This window comes from Austrofundulus limnaeus, unplaced genomic scaffold (genome assembly GCF_001266775.1).
Source record: "Austrofundulus limnaeus strain Quisiro unplaced genomic scaffold, Austrofundulus_limnaeus-1.0 Scaffold183, whole genome shotgun sequence".
Taxonomy (NCBI): domain Eukaryota; kingdom Metazoa; phylum Chordata; class Actinopteri; order Cyprinodontiformes; family Rivulidae; genus Austrofundulus; species Austrofundulus limnaeus.
Window position 1 is genome coordinate 28,937 of NW_013952585.1, and position 16,375 is coordinate 45,311.

At 40.4% G+C, this 16,375-nt stretch overlaps 2 protein-coding genes across 2 annotated transcripts in view; one reads left to right on the plus strand and one right to left on the minus strand.

Moving 5' to 3' along the window:
• Positions 1-9,170, plus strand: part of chfr (checkpoint with forkhead and ring finger domains, E3 ubiquitin protein ligase) — a gene marked incomplete at its 5' end in the record, with an annotated part of 20,672 nt that extends 11,502 nt beyond the window's left edge. The window contains 7 exon segments of the mRNA XM_014018079.1: positions 2,844-2,963; positions 3,154-3,237; positions 3,484-3,554; positions 3,745-3,832; positions 3,972-4,079; positions 4,174-4,246; positions 6,688-9,170. Of these exon segments, the coding sequence (XP_013873533.1) occupies positions 2,844-2,963; positions 3,154-3,237; positions 3,484-3,554; positions 3,745-3,832; positions 3,972-4,079; positions 4,174-4,246; positions 6,688-6,730 (587 nt within the window).
• A 186-nt stretch (positions 9,171-9,356) lies between these two features.
• si:dkey-112e17.1 (uncharacterized) overlaps positions 9,357-16,375 on the minus strand; it is a 37,635-nt gene continuing 30,616 nt past the window's right edge. The window contains exons 6-7 of the mRNA XM_014018078.1: positions 10,865-11,104; positions 9,357-10,652 (exon numbers count right to left, since the gene is read on the minus strand). Of these exons, the coding sequence (XP_013873532.1) occupies positions 9,981-10,652; positions 10,865-11,104 (912 nt within the window). The 3' untranslated portion in view covers positions 9,357-9,980. The remainder of the gene's footprint in view (positions 10,653-10,864; positions 11,105-16,375) is intronic.

The following is a 16,375-nucleotide window of genomic DNA, read 5'->3' on the forward strand; positions in this document are numbered from 1 at the left end:
CAAGCGACATTAGCAAGATGGATTTATGACTGAACGAACGTCCACATCTTTTTATCATCTCTGTGGGTAACAATACATATGAAACAAATTTTTTCTCAGACAACTTGGGTGTGAAAAAAACTGTGGTTGTTAAAGCTTCACTCTGCGAGACGTGCAGCAGGAGGGAGGAAATGATTCCGCGACACAACGCAAGACGTAACTGTTCTACAAGGGAGAGGGACATTTGAGGGTTTATTCTTTCTATACGTGTTTTTAAACGCTATATTTCTTCATTTATTTTCAGAATATTTTGAATAAATGACCCTATAAAAAAACAAAAAAAATTGTTTGCCTGCCTGAGGACACACACCTGCCCAACTCTGAGTTTTACCTGCCCCGGGCAGTCGGGCAGTAGGATTTGTCGAACCCTGGGGCTCAGCCCACAGTTTGAGCTAACTGCTGCATTAAAGGGCCCCATTGTACTCTATATGAAACCAAACAGTCGATGCGTGGTCACCTGGTTGTTCGACGTTCGTTTTCACACACACCTTTCATAACCCCTGAGACACACTGTGCTGAGCTCCTGGAAAACTCTACGGCTATGAGATCCGTCACTGCACAGGGTTTCTTCCTGCTGGAGTCTACACTCTGGGGAAAAAAATGTTTGTATCTGCTGTTATTTGTTCACAAATCTGTCCCGGTTAAAGATCTGCTCTTGCTTAACGATCCGGTATTTTAACGATCCTCTTATTGATGCTTTTCTAACGGGAATAATCCCAAAAATAAATGATGAAAATGCAATGTTCTTATTTTAGAACAATATAGAACAATTTTATTTGCACGTGCAATTTTAATTAGCATTGCTTTAACAGCATGTCAGGTTTTTACAGTTGTGTGCAAAATGGAGGCAGAAAACATCAGATGTTTTCACTTGTCAAACCAGTATTTTGGTATCGTTAACAACACTGTTAAGGCTGGAGCTTAATGATCCAGTCAAATTAATCACATGGAACCAGCGCTGAAACAATATTGGGTTTCGGTACCCATCCCTGTGCAACTGCAACGATGAGCCTATTTTGGCAGTTTGGATGGAGTATATGGAGGTCTTCATGCTTTCATTTGTTATCTCTTGTGCTGTTGCATGACTAATATTGCATAGCTTCTATCTGTTACCCTCCACTGACACCCTGTCTTGTACATCAGAACGCGCCATGTGTGCTTGGTCAGAACTTGGTGGGCGTGTTTGTTTATGTGGAACAGATCATATTTCTTCTGCACGTCATTCAGCGTAATGGTCCGCTCCCAGGAGCCGGTTGTTATAGTAGCAAGATGGACAGCTTCGAGGAGCAGCTCTGGTCCTGTTAAGCGGGTGAACTCTTGTCCATGACTTCTTTCCATCTCGGTGGTTAGCAAGAGAAATACCARATCTTTCTTCTCCGACAACTCCTCATCCAAAAACACGAGCTTCTCCTCCAGCGTCCAATACATCGTCGAGTGGAGAAAAAAAATCAAAAACCTCCGTCTTATCCTGCTGTCACTGTTGTTTCTATGCTCAGCTGTGCGTGTGACGTGTGCTGCAGAGGGAGGAATTCTGATCATTTGTCCCCCKCATGTTTTCCTCGACTATAAACACTCCTGTTAGACAAAGACGTTCAAAACTGCATCATGACAGATCTGTTCTACAGATGGGAAATCGGCCCTATTTTCAGATCATAAGATCATGGTCACTGCTATTGCCGGTAGATGATCCAGTCGGCTGATAAGGCATGCGCAGTTACGTTGTTAAAAAAAAAGAAGAAGAAAAAACACACAGGTCCGCTTATTATAAGTGACGGCTTCATTTTTTCTAAAGTCGCTTGTAAATTCCTTGAATCGCAGGTTGCGGTTTTTTGGGTTTATCTTTTAACGTGAGTTGCTTATTTTGTGCTCGTCTTTCTTTCCGAATGACATTCCTGAGACACCCCAYGCYGGGAAACCCCCCTCCTGCTGCAGCACACGTCACTGCATGGCATTTCTCTACCGGTGGAGTCCAATGCGGAAAAAAAAAGTCTGACGTTGTTTATCCACAAACTGGTCCAGGATTAAGCTCAAAAGTTTTATCAGTCAGATTTTATTGTGAAAATCRTCTGTTTTATCCCCTTTTATGAGGTTTTGGCCGTTTGACTCGTTTTGACTATCTTTATAAATCGTTGCTTCCTGGGAACGAGTCGCCTTTTKTCTCTCWTTTTTTTTTAAGCGAGGGGTTGAAGCAAACGCAGCGTCTGAGCGCTTTCAGCACAAACAAACACTCCCTCAGACATCTGACCAAGTATGTGTTCTTATGTGGAGGGGGGTGAAAAGTTCGACCCGTGCTTCAAACACACACACACCAGAGCCCAGAGTGACGGGGAAAAGCAGGGGTGAGGCAGTGCGCTCCGGTCCGGTTTGGAACTGGTTAAAGTTATTTGTTCAAATGTATGATTGTCATGGATTATTTGTTTTGTTACTAAACGTAATAATATAGCTCTATTTGGGTCAATTGTGGCGCACCAAAGCAAGAAGATAACGAGAAAAGAGACGTGAAGAGGAGCTGCGCATGTTGGCACAGACTCCGAGAAAAAAAAGACGCGTTTTATTCCCTCGTTTGCACAGATCAAATTGATGATGATTAAAACATTTTAATTTACAGAGAAGGGCGCATTTAAAAATTATTTTACATCCCTGGCACGGCATTTAATTAATTAATAAAGATCGCCCTTAAAAAAAAATCACATTCCAACCCTTCAATCGCCGATAGAGGATTGAATCAAAAATCACGCCATCCCTAATGTGTTCTCTCACAGCTTTGTTTGTCTGAAAAGCTCCTTTCACATGTGTCTCCTCAGCAGCACCTCAGGAGTACCACTGTCCCCCTCAGGGCTTCCATCTCTTCTGCACTTGCTGCCTCCAGCCCATGCCAGACCGACTGGCCGAGCTGAACAACCAGCAGATTATTTCTCAACAGTGTGAGTTCTCCAAACAACCATTAGTCCAAATATATGTTATCTGTGCCGTAGACAATTAAAACTACACTATCATTCAACAGCAGTGACTGTGTGAAATGTTTTCTAACTCAAAGCTAATTGAATGTACAGAGTTACTTGAAGGAAAACGATCTGCTAGTTCAAGTATTTACACGGTGTGTTGTGCTGACAGGTACGCTGTGCCAGCGACCTTTCTGTCATATGTACTGGGGTTGCCCGAGGAYTGGCTGTCGAGGATGTCTGACTCGATTTAGTGGTAGGTATTCATTAACCCAAACAGATAACTGAACTGAACTGTGCAAAAGTCGTGTTCTAATGAAAAAAACTGTCCAAAGTTATTAAAACACTTGTATTTATGGTTTTCAACAGTTTAAAGTAATCATGAAACCCAAAACAGTCCAGCAGTAGATATTCTCCTACAGTGTTGTGACTTTTCACAATAACTTTTTGTGTTGGCTACAAAATGTGTTGCAGCTAAAGTACATATTATTTTATTTTTCAGAGATCAATCTGACTGACAAGTGCCTGGATAATATACTGAACTACAATAGTTATGAATCAGAGATCCTAAAAGTAAGCCTTCATATTGTGAGAATATGCTTCTTTTTTTTACTAGCTACTTTAATATACATTGCACGTTTAAACCAATAGTTCAACACACATTATTTGTATGCTAAATTTTGCTTTGCTCACTAGATTATGCCATTGCATATATAGTTTTTATGAATTTTAAAAACTCTTTTTGTTTCTGTCCTTCCACCAGAACTACCTGTCCTCCAGAGGGAAGTCGTGGAAAGATCTACTGCAGGAGTCTTTGCAGGGTTTGCAGCAGGGAAACTACTTCCTGACAGGTGGGCRCTCTGAGCAAACACTAAATTATATCTTTGTTCAGTCTTGGTTGTGCAAACATGCAGACTCCTTTATTTAAAAAAATAAAAATCACGGCCCCACTCATAAACCACCTGAATTGTTGAATCCTCTCTGGGTCAGATTGTCGGATCTCTGCGAGCACCATCCTTTGTTTCTGCTGCGGTCTGACAACCTTTAAGGAGCTGGCCTACAAATACAGACAGAACATCCCTCCATCGGAACTGCCAGGTCAGAAAGTTCTGCGCAGTTCTTTAAATATACAGAGTATACAAGTGTTCCTGCTTTATCCATTCATGACAGCTTTTTGATGTTTGGCCCTCAGCTGCAGTCACATCTCGCCCCGACTGTTACTGGGGACGCAACTGTCGCACACAGGTGAAGGCTCATCATGCAATGTAAGTCTTAGTGGATGCAAAATGTAACAGAAAACTCATTTCAGTTTAAGTAGCTGCTCTCTGTGCAGTGAGTCCATGACAGTCAGTATAAATCATTAAGACKATTGATATCATCTGACCAACAAAAAGTACAAAAACACATTTTTAAATTTACACATTAAAAAATTTTACTATGACACTACAACTTCCTTTGTTCACAAATGTTTTAAAGCTGTAAATAATATTGGAGTCAGATATAAGTAGTAAAAAATATAAAATAACTATAAATACAGTGCATCCGGAAAGTATTCACAGTGCTTCACTTTTTCCACATTTTGTTCCRTTGCAGCCTTATTCTAGATTGTATTAAATTAATCTCTTTCCTCAAAATTCTACACAAAATACCCCATTATGACCATGTAAAAAAAGTTTTCTTGAGAGTTCTGAAAATTTATTAAAAATAAAAAACTAAGAAATCACATGTACGTAAGTATTCACAGCCTTCGCCATGAAGCTCAAAATAGAGCTCAGGTGCATCCTGTTTCCACTGATCATGCTTGAGATGCTTCTACAGCTTTAATGGAGTCCACCTGTGATAAATCCAGTTGATTGGACATGATTTGGGAAGGCACACACCTGTCTATATAAGGTCCCACAGTTGACTGCGTGTCAGAGCGCAAACACCAAGTATGAAGTCAAAGGAATTGAGACCAAATTGTTTTGAGGCACAAATCTGGGGAAGGATACAGAAAAAATTCTGCTGCTTTGAAGGTCCCAGTGAGCACAGTGGCCTCCATCATTCTTAAATGGAAGAAGTTTGGAACCACCAGGACTCTTCCTAGAGCTGGCCGGCCATCTAAATTGAGCGATCGAGGGAGAAGAGCCTTGGTCAGGGAGGTGACCAAGAACCCGATGGTCACTCTGTCAGAGCTCCAGTGTTCCTCCGTGGAGAGAGGAGAACCTTGCAGAAGGACAACCATCTCTGCAGCAATCCACCAATCAGGCCTTTATGGCAGAGTGACCAGGCGAAAGCCACTCTTTAGTAAAAGGCACAAGGCAGCCCATAATTTGCCAAAAGGCACCTGAAGGACTCTCAGACCATGAGAAACAAAATTCTCTGGTCTGATGGGACAAAGATTGAACTCTTTGGTGTGAATGCCAGGCGTCATGTTTGGAGGAAACCAGGCACTGCTCATCACGAGGCCAATACCACCCTTCAGTCAAGCATGGTGGTGGCAGCATCATGCTATGGGGATGTTTTAAGCAGCAAGAACTGGCAGACTAGTCAGGATAGAGGGAAAGATGAATGCAGCAATGTACAGAGTCATCCTGGATGAAAACCTGCTCCAGAGCGCTCTTGAACTCAGACTGGGGCGACGGTTCATTTTTCAACAGGACAACGACCTGAAGAACACAGCCAAGATCACAAAGGAGTGGCTTCAGGACCACTCTGTGAATGTCCTGGAGTGGCCCAGACTTGAATCCGATTGAACATCTCTGGAGAGATCTGAATATGGCCGTGCACAGACGTCTCCCATCCAACCTGATGGAGCTTCAGAGGTACTGCAAAGAAGAATGGGCAAAACTGCCTAAATATAGGTGTGCCAAGCTTGTGGCATCATATTCAAAAAGACTTGAGGCTGTAGTTGCTGCCAAAGGTGGTTCTACATAGTATTAAGCAAAGGCTGTGAATACTTATGTAAATATGATTTATTTGTTTTTTAGTTTTAATAAATTTTCAAAGCTCTCAAGAAAATGTTTTTCATATGGTCATAATGGGGTATTTTGTGTAGAATTTTGAGGAAAGAGATTAATTTAATACAGTTTGGAATAAGGCTGTAACATAAATTTGGAAAAAGTGAAGCCCTGTGAATACTTTCCGGATGCACTGTACAGCTAACCCCACAAAAYGCTGAGACCAGTGCTGACTAGGGTTGGGCAAAATTGTATCGTGTGAAATTAATCGTCAACACTTTGCAGTTACTTCTGCTAGTGCCATGTGATGTGTTTTTGTGTGCAACCCTCTCACTATCAAGCACGCATGTGAGCCTGTGTCATAATGCACTATTAAAAATGAAAGAAAAGAAAAAAGTGAGTTTGACTGATGATTTGTTAGTATAATTTTAGAACACAGTGTAACTGATTAGGAGTCAAAAATCTGCAGTGTAATTGTCATCTGTTAATTGTCTTATTAATAGTTATTGACTAAATGCTACAGCTAATCTCAATTGAATATTTTTAATTTATTTTTTGCCAATATTGTCCGACCCTAGTGTTGGTGCTACTTCAGACAATCATGTCAGATGTGACTGGTCTGCATGGGTTTCACCTTTTCTACACTAGGGGGAGCCCTTCTACAAAGTTCCACAGTTTCTACTGTTGAGATTTTATGCAAGTTTTAAGTCGTCTCTCCTTCGACACGCAAAACCTTTTTGTACATTTTTATTTTTCTCTAWTTTCAGGAAATTCAACCACATATGTGAGCAGACACGTTTCAAGAGCTGAAGGAGCCAGAGGCTCGTTTCTTCTCCACTGTGTCAGATGAGGATAAATCTGCATCTTGTGCACAGGGTGGGAAACACTATCTTAAGTTTGCTTGTGTCTATTATAGCCTTATGCAATAACCCTATGCACATAATACTGTCAGTGTCCATTTACAATAGTGGTCAACTTTGAAAATGCTATGCACATTTTATTAATGTATTAAAAGTCTTTGGAAAGGCTGAACACAGAGCTTGTTGGTTGAACAGCAAAAGCTGTTACCTCAGTTTTATGTCACATATCGATGAATCGTTTAAACCACTTTATGATAAAGCAGGTCAGTTTTTTGGTGGAATGACTCAAAGTGCTTCCTAAATATGTACTCCTGTTTTATGGCCACCCGTAAAGTACCTCATGGATTTACTGTTTCTGCAATAGAATAATTTTAATGCTCTCATTACTTACTGAATGTAAAATTCAGGGCCTCCAACGTAATGCAGATAAAGTTTGGATAGGGTWACCGTGAAGTGATTATTAGTATTTTAAAAAAATATTTCTTTTATGTATTACTTTTAACCAGGACGTGCTAAACAAACTGCTCTTTAGCTGCACGCTAACTTTAAGCAAAGTGCCACCGCCTGTTTAATCAGGGCATAACCATGTTCCCAGGCAGGAGCAAAAAGCCACGTCAAAGCCCCTCACTCACGTACGAGGTCAGGTCTGTAATCCCATGTGATATTTGTATAGGATTTCATGTCTGTGGGAAGGAGATCAATGTGTTGTCATGCTGTCAGAAGGCAGAGGGGGCCTCTGCTGTGTGCTTTGTTCTGGATAATCATCTCCAAGGTGATTTAACATGGAGAAAAAAGGGACACTTTCCTATGGCCCCTGCAGTCAGGGCTAATCTGTGATGAAAYGCACGGCTGTCCCACGTGGATTGAAAGCACAAGAAACATCTAATCTGAACGTTTAAGTGATGCAGGTCAAAAGTTTGAACACTCTGCAGCACATAGCTTAAAGAATGATGAGAACATGTCACGATCCACTTCTCACTTACCTCAACCCATCAGCATTTTTGTTCAGATTTCCTACTTCTCAGGTACACAAAGCTGCTGTTAGGTTTTACTCCCAGGTTAGCCACATTAAAGGATTTTGATGTCAAAAAAAAAAAAGGAAAACAGTGAGGGTTATAAAGCACTGAACTTAAGACTATCATCACCGATGTTTAAAAATAAACATCTAAATCTGGATGATAATGTACAAAGTTAGACTAATCAGTTTGTAAAATTGTTTTATTTGCCTTAAAAAAGTCACAACTTCCAGAGGAGCTTGAGGCCTTGTATATTAGAATAAAATGTAATCTTCACAACCTTCTTTGTTTATAGTCTGTTATAAACGCTGGTGGATGTGAAGTGGAAAACAGTCAAAGCAGTTTGTTGCAGGTCTCTAGTACATTTTGTGCAATTTTTTTGTTTTATTTTAATTGATTTGCAAGAATAATTAGTTTAATATTTGCACACATTTAAGGCTTAGTTGCCAGTTTGAAGTTTATCAGTGAAAATCCTGTGCAGCGTGTGCAATGAAAGCTCAATCATATGAAGGTTCATTCCAAAATTAAATGTTTGATTTAAAAAAAAAAGGGAGAAAATTTCTAGAGATGAAGATTTTATTAGTTATATAAATAGTAACTTTTGATATATTTAACTTTTGGTGATTTTTAATGGTGAATATTGGTGTTTTGTTTTTTAGTGGTCGGTTTTTATTTGTTGGGCAGGAACTCTTTGAATGGGCACTTTTTTATATTTTTGCTTAGGTTTCATTCAGTAGTAGGCTCATTAGCAGTATAAGTAAGGTGGTGGATCATTTCCAGTATACTTTTTTTAATTATTATTTTCATTCATGCTGGGTTTATGTCGACATTCCATAGCAGCTCAGCCCCTCATCATCCCCACCCCCGACAAGTTTTAATTATGTTCTACAGGAAATCTGCTCGCCCTGAGCTGACAACAGTCCCGAGCCGCTCCAATCAGAAACTGGCATTTAGAGGGTTTACTTTGCTTTCTGCCTGGACTGATGGGTGTCTGTAGTTTTATACTGAGGTGTAGGTTTGCTCACCTTTTTCTGTAAACGTTTGGACTGAGCTGCTCAGGATTAAAAAATAAAAAGGTTTATTCTACCTCATGTCAGCTTCCATGAATTAGGGTCTGAAGGGGGTATCAGTYCAATTCAGACCCCAGAATAAAACCTGTGCTTGGATTTTCAGTGACAGATCTTTATACTGATGCCTGTAAAGTTTGTGTGATGCACTATTTTAAAATCTAGATAATCATTTTGGAAGATATTTCAGAGTAGCATGAAGCACGTACAGACTTAAGTTTTACTAATACATGATAAAAATGTTCAATCTTAACTAATGTATTTTCCAATTTGCCAGTTTAACTATAATAAAAAACTATTAAACCTGGAAGTTGTTTTTTTTGTCAAAGTATATTTAGTTTTATCATGAATATTTCACTTGGATTTTAGTTTGTACTCTTAGCTGTTTGATAAATTACAAGAAAATTCACATGAACACTAAAGATGTGTAAAAAATATAGGATAAACATGAAGTGTTTGAAAGAACTGAATTTCTTTTTGTTAAAGACACAAAATGTTTTAAAGTCTTTATTGAAACTTTACAATAAACTAGTAAATGCTATTGTGTTACCATACTATTCTCCATACCATACTACCTAATGGTGTATATTAATACTTTAAATTTCCCTTTTATAATCCATTGTTGATCTTAGAAATATACATAAAACATTGATATAAATGATCTACAGAATACTTTTGGGTAACTAGACACTGTATGATCCTTTTGTAGGCTTGGGCCAAAGAAACTACATAAAGGCTGCAGTGAGYAGCACCGTTCAACACTGACAGTAAGGATTAATGCAAAGTACAACAGCTGGAGTGAGGAAACTAATCCAATTGCAATAAAATGTTCAAATAGCTGGTTAAAGGTGCTCTAATAGATGCAGCGATGGTACAGTTTAACAACAAGGAAGTCCTCTTTCTTTGAACATCAGTCAGTGCCTTGGTATATAAAAAAGCAGCATTTACTTTGTCCTTGAGCAATTTTATAAAAACTGAATAATGTTCCAACAAAGACCTAGTGAAAAAGGAATAACTCTGTAAAGTTGATGTCAGAAAGGAAGACATGTTGTATTTAAAAGTGACACTAAAAGTTGAGTAGTGAAGAAGTGGCCCAGGAGTCTCTCACTCAGGGCTGTCACATGTGGTTCATGACGGTGCACAGCCCTGCAGACAGACCGAGAGCAGGCTGGCCCACGTTCGCTGCATGCGAGTCGGTAAATGTACTGAAAGAGTGCGGACCAACCCCTCCAGACACCTGGCTCCCCCACGGCCTCCACTCGGGTCTGGCCCGTTTGGGGCTGAGGCTCCCGACGGGAGGCCTCTTGCTCTCATACGGCCCCTTGACCCGTCCGTTCTGCAACGCGGGGGCAGAGGTCAGGTCCAGGTGTTCGGCTGAGACCAGAGGCTGCTGGTCCTCCTCTTCAGATATAGCAAACACTGGAACGCTGATGTGATCGCCGTCACCTGGAAACTCACGACCCTTCACAGCTTGGCCACTCTCAATCTGACACTGGGTGGAGGAGGGAGAGTTGGGCTCTGACGGTGGGCCTGGACTCACCCCGGACCCCTTCGGCGGGTCTTTCATCTCTGAAAGGAGGCCAAGGCAAGGTCCTGTGAATCGCGAGAGGCGCAAGTTGCTGGTGGAGTTGAGACGCCGCTGCCTTTGTGAGTGCTGTGTGAGCGGGTAGGAGGCGTTGCTGACGGGCGAATCAGAAAAGGTTCCGGCGTCTGCCTGGACCTCCAGGTGAACATCAGAGAAAACCTTCCTGCCGTTCCCTCTGCAGTCCGCAGCCAAACTGGATGGAGCCTAAAACGAGACACATTAGGAAATCACCTTTCATTAATAATAGTGTACTTGTGAAGACAACCATAAATCATTAGAACCAAATCCTGCTCGTTTCTCTAAATAAAATTTAAGACGCCATAAGTAATGAGCACACAACACCTCATCAACATTCCAGCATACCGTAAACATCAGTGAGCATACAGTAAAAACAATGAAAAAGCCCGAGTACTGACGCTATCCATCAGCTTGGTGAAGGGACTGGTGGAGTTCCAGCTACACCACTTCTTGTGAAGCTGCGGCAGTGGAGGGAGGAAGTCCTGGAAGGTGCGGACGCTCCATGCTCTTGGCCTGGAACAGGCACTGCTGCCTTCTTTCAGGGATCTGGCACCGGCAGGGGAGGCGTTGGGGTCTGTCGACAGCCAGTCGCATGAAGGGCCGGGACCGGTGTCGCTGTGTCGCAGGAACCTCTCTCGCTGTAAGGAAACAGAAATCATCAAGAAGAAAATGACCATTAAGACGGATGCAGGGGGAAATAAAAGAATTGTGGTAAAATAGTGCATTATATAGCACATTACATGATTGTTATTTAAGAAGCAGTGTGTAGAAAATCTGTCTACCACAACTGCTTGAAATTAGGAGGGTAAGTGGCAGCCATGTTCAGTTAATCAGATGAACTACAGACTGACGTGAGCACAGTAAAGGCTAAACATGATTACAATTAGAAAAAGGCTGAACAAGTAGGGCTTGTTTGGAAGGACGGACAAGAAAAAGAATCTGCTCTTTAAAAAAAACAAAATGTGCAAGTGGTATTTGTTCAAAGTCATCAACCTTTGACCAGTAATGACCTGCTATCAAGTACAATTATGGAACATGCTTGAACTTTTTTTTGTTATGATCATCAAATTCATCACAGAAACTAGTTCTCCCATTCAACAACAATCATTGCTCACACTGATGTTTAAGTTCCTAAGAAGAATGCTGGAATTCCCAGATATCTCCTGGACATCGTCTAGAGACTCCAGGGAGGATTGGTAATCCCATGTGTATTTGGCTGTATAAACAGTCAAAACCTTCCCTTCTGCAACTTACGGCTGCAAGAAGCAACCCTACATGGGGAGAGCTTCAACACTGAGCTGAGAATTTGTCAGTTACCCCACTCCTGGTTAACTCAGGAGTGTAGGAGAGTCCATACCATCTCAAAGAGTATGGTTTCTAGAGCTGTGTGGTATTGACTGCAACTAAACGGAACAAAAAGTAAGAAAATTTGAATTTGGTTTTTGAAGTCCTGGTTTTTACAATGATTCTAGGCAATATTAGAAAGCCTGTTTATTTCCCCTTAAATGGTGCCACATTTGTTCAGTAAATTAATTTGCTGATAGAGGGGCCAAGTTAAGTATGTGGGTTGTGCCTGTAGAAAATCATGCCAAAGCTTCTGTACTGAAGCCAAACAGCTTATTGTAAATATCCGTGAGCATAAAATACTGCAAAGGCACTGCAGACCCTGCCTACTGGATTATGCAGCAGAAAACCTTAACTTTCTTCCCCACTAATGATGGGCTGATGTGATGATGGTACAGCTTCTGGAAGCTAAGCGTGAAGTCAAGCCTTGACCACCATGTTCTCACTAACAAGCTTCACCCATAGGACAGGTTCCAAGGGGTTTCTTAGTTATCCTGTTCAGCATGAAGTGCTTTTTTTTTTTACAATGGTGTTCTTGCATCAAAGTCTCTGAATTGCTCTAATGCCTTGACAAAACAGCTCCCAGGATCAGGTTAGGAGTCACCAAGTTGTGGTGTCCATTCTACAAAAGATGAGCGTGAGGAGCATCGTTGGCAGTAATGAAATATTGCTTTGGTCTCTGAACCAGTAGGTGAGGCTTTGAATGTACTGATTCAGTTTTGTTTTCTCACCCGGGGTCATGAGAACTGAGTCGTAAACAAAAGAACAAGAATTTGTATCCAAGCTGAAATAAGGTTCCTCCAGAGGGTGTTTAGGGTCATCCTTAAAGACGGGATGAGGAGTTCTGTGATTCCAAAGGAACTTGGAGTAAAGCTGCAGTGTTTTTACATCAAAAGGAATCTGCTCAGATGGTTCAAGCGTTTCATAAGAAAACCTTCTGGTAGTTTCTCTTTTCAGGGTTTGTGGGCAAGGAATACTGAGAGGACAACTTAGGGCGAACTCAGAACTCATTGGAAAGAAGGCACAGCCCTTCTGGCATGGCTATAACTTAAGATTTTGCAGGAGAAGCTGGAGAGTGTCTCTGGGGTGTGAGGTTTTTGGGTTTTCCTCCCAGGCCTCATGTTTTCGTGACCTGACCTTAAATAACAATAAACTAAAAATCAATCAGCTGTTTGTTTGATGTACAGTCTGTGCTCTGCAAATTTCATCGCATGTGCAAAGGTTAATAGATGAGTAGCTCAGCAACGGTGAGCAAATTAGAATAAATGATGAACACACAACATAAATAGCTCATATCAAAGGCAGCATTATGCTCACCCACTCAACTGCAGCAGAAAAATCATTGACCTGCACCAAACAACAAGTTTGTTTCTCAATAATGCATTTTTGAGTAATGACTGAAAAACCGTTCTCAGACATAAACACAAGTACTGCTCTGCCTCAGGCTTAAAAAAAAAAAAAAAAACAGAAAATATGATCTGATTTGCAAATACTTTATTTTTTTTGTGCATCGCAAGTGTCCAAATCAAACACTGATAAAACATTTACAAGTGTTCTTTATCATTTGCTCTGTCAGCTGTCAGTTCCACGGCACCCAGCAACAAAAACTTGCTTTAGGAAAATTAGGAGACAGTAATGTGTTGGTGGCACCTGCTACAAGCAGGCTTACACCTGAATGCCTCCAAATACACTAGCTGTGTACTACATTGATGGATGAACAGGAAGGAAGTGTGTCAGTAAGCTGAACTTACTCAGTTATGCAGCCATTCAAACGAGCTTGTTTTGTTTTTGTACAAATTTTTTTTTGGTAAACTCAAACGAACAGCAGGGGTTTGAAATAATATTTCTTTTGTGGCAATTTGCACACACACTTCTATTGTCAGGAAACCATACAAACGTATGTTTCTTATTTAACTTTATTTATTACCGGAAGTGGTTGAACGTGCTAATGTTATTTTATTTTTCCGATCAGCTGCTGTTAATCAGGGGAAAGAGAGGTTTAGCGGCCTCACTCATCGGAGAGAAATAATCCTTCCCACAGAGTTGCTAACAGCTAGTTTTGTCTAGACTAGAATTAGTGAGGGGTTTAATTAAAATGTTCTTTTTCTCTGCAAAGCCGCAAAACACAATGGTAACTTTCAAATTTTACACATGAGGCGAGAATTAGCAGCTGCAGTCACTTCCAACCCGTGGTTCCCAAAGTAGGGTTGGAGAAAATTCAGGGGTACTTGGAAAAGCTTAGTACGTGCTACTTGGGAGAAAAAACAGAACGAGTTGAACAAAACCAGACAACTTTTAGACAGCGATTAAAAGACTGGATCAGATAAACAAATAAACAAACAAACTAAAATAAAAGAAATAAAACTACCAGACAATACAATATTGTGTTGGTTTTAAAGTGTGAATATGTTCAAGATAATTTTATAGTTTCCAACAAACGTTCTAGTCCTCGCAACATTTCCCAGACATTATTTACATGAGCGTCTGAATTGAGGACACACACAGGCAGACCACACACTGCGTGCCAAAGCATGCATGACACACAGCAACACTCAAACACACACACACACACACACACACACACACTCTGAGCTGGGAATCTGGCTCTGTAGATAATACTCCATTACCCTAGGCTGCAGAAAGGCTTGCCAGTCCTTCAAAAAGCTGCCAGAGTTGTTTTATGCCAGCTCTTATTCCAAACGAGTACAAAAGAGAGCAAGGGAAAAAAAAGCCTGCTTCCTCACAGCTCCTCCCTTTTAATTATCCCCATTTCCCATTTATGTTCTCATAGTTTACAGTTTTAGAATGTACTTTGTGTACGCTGGTATAATAGTATCGGCCTTATTGGGAACATTAGGTGAAGTCAAAGGAAAAAATGCTCTGCCACCTCTAATATTTATTTGTTCTTGGCTGGTGTCCATGAAGTGAGTAGAACAATTCCACTGAGAGTGTGGCTTTGCAATTACATAAACAAGTTCACGTTCCATTTTAATAGCATTAGACATACTGTCAGTTATAGCCTTTTGCACAAGTTGTGTTGCAAAATTCATGAACGGTCCACTTCATACCATCCAAATTCAAATAGAGAGCCGTTTGATTTCTATGACGCAGAAAGCAGACTTTTGTTAGAACTTTGAAATACACTGTGAATTTATGTAAAGCCTTTTTATTTAACAAAACAAAGAACAGTTTATTTACTTTTATGTAAAATACACATATCTAAAGTAGGGATGCCACAAATGATTATTTTTATAGTCGACTAATCACCAGTTATTTTTTTCGATTAGTTGACTAATCAAATCATACGTTAATTGATTATAAAACATACAGCTTATCGCGCCAGAATGCAGCTGCTATTATGTAACCACTGTTTGATTGTAGCTAAATGCTGACTAAAAATAATTGCTGTGAAAGGCTTGCAAAGGCTGCAAGTTCTGCCTTGCAGATATTGCACTGCACAAGTTTCTCTTTCATTTTCTTAAAATGATCCCACACTTTTGAGCTCCGTTTCTGGTTAGCCATGATATCAGAGTCTGTCTGTATAACCAGAGTTGCACATAAGTGGTACGCATGCGCGGTCCAAAAAAAAAAGAAAAAAGAAAAAGCGCACCAGATGGAATGTCGTGAAGCTCATTTGCATACCTGAGATTGTCAAAACAACAGCTAGCAGGGCTCTAGAGTCCAACCAGTTTAGTCGCAAATGTGACCTGATTTCTTTAAAAAAAAAATTTAAAAATCCAGCCGCACTGGTGAGACTGGATCGTGTTCGGTGCTCACCAAGCCTCTTAGGACAGTGGGACCCTGATACAAAGATTAAACTGAGACACTGCCTTCAAAAAATCAGACTAAGTCTAGAGCCATTTTATCCAATCACAGCAAAGCAGGGTGGGGCTTTCAGTGTGAGCTGGTTTGGTTGAAGCAGCAGCTCAACTCAAGCTGATAGGCGCCGATTATTCCCGGGCACCCACGGAGATCAGTCCTGACATCTCCTCCTGCACTTTGCTCCTGAACTACCAGAGAGTTTGGTCTGTAAAACCTAACTTTATATTAAATATTTGTTCAGAACGTTGTTATCGAACAGATCTGTCCAACTCTGTGTGAGTGACAAACTCTCCTCTTGATGAGAGACTGCTGTGAYGGGAGCGCGTCGCTGAGTCTTTCTGTGAGATTCACTGTTTGAGTTCTTCTAATTAAACCACATTAACTCTAACAGAACATTTGTTTGCCACATATTAAAGCAAATATGATTCTCTGTTTAATATCACCCCCATGAAGAAAATTATATTTAAAAAAATAAAAACAACTTGCCATTTTCTCTAGATGAATGTCTTTAAATGTTATTTTAATTCATCATAAATATCCACAAATTTTATTCACAATTGTATCAAAAAACAAGGTTCTTGGTTAGCTAAACTTGTTTATATTTAGGACCATACTGTGACACAGCTGCTCTGGGATGAATGTAATTTATTAAATGATCAAATACGAAGAATAAATGATTATATGAGCTGAAACCATCTAAATAATATAATCTTTTTGAATAAAATAGTCTTTTAAAAAAGAAA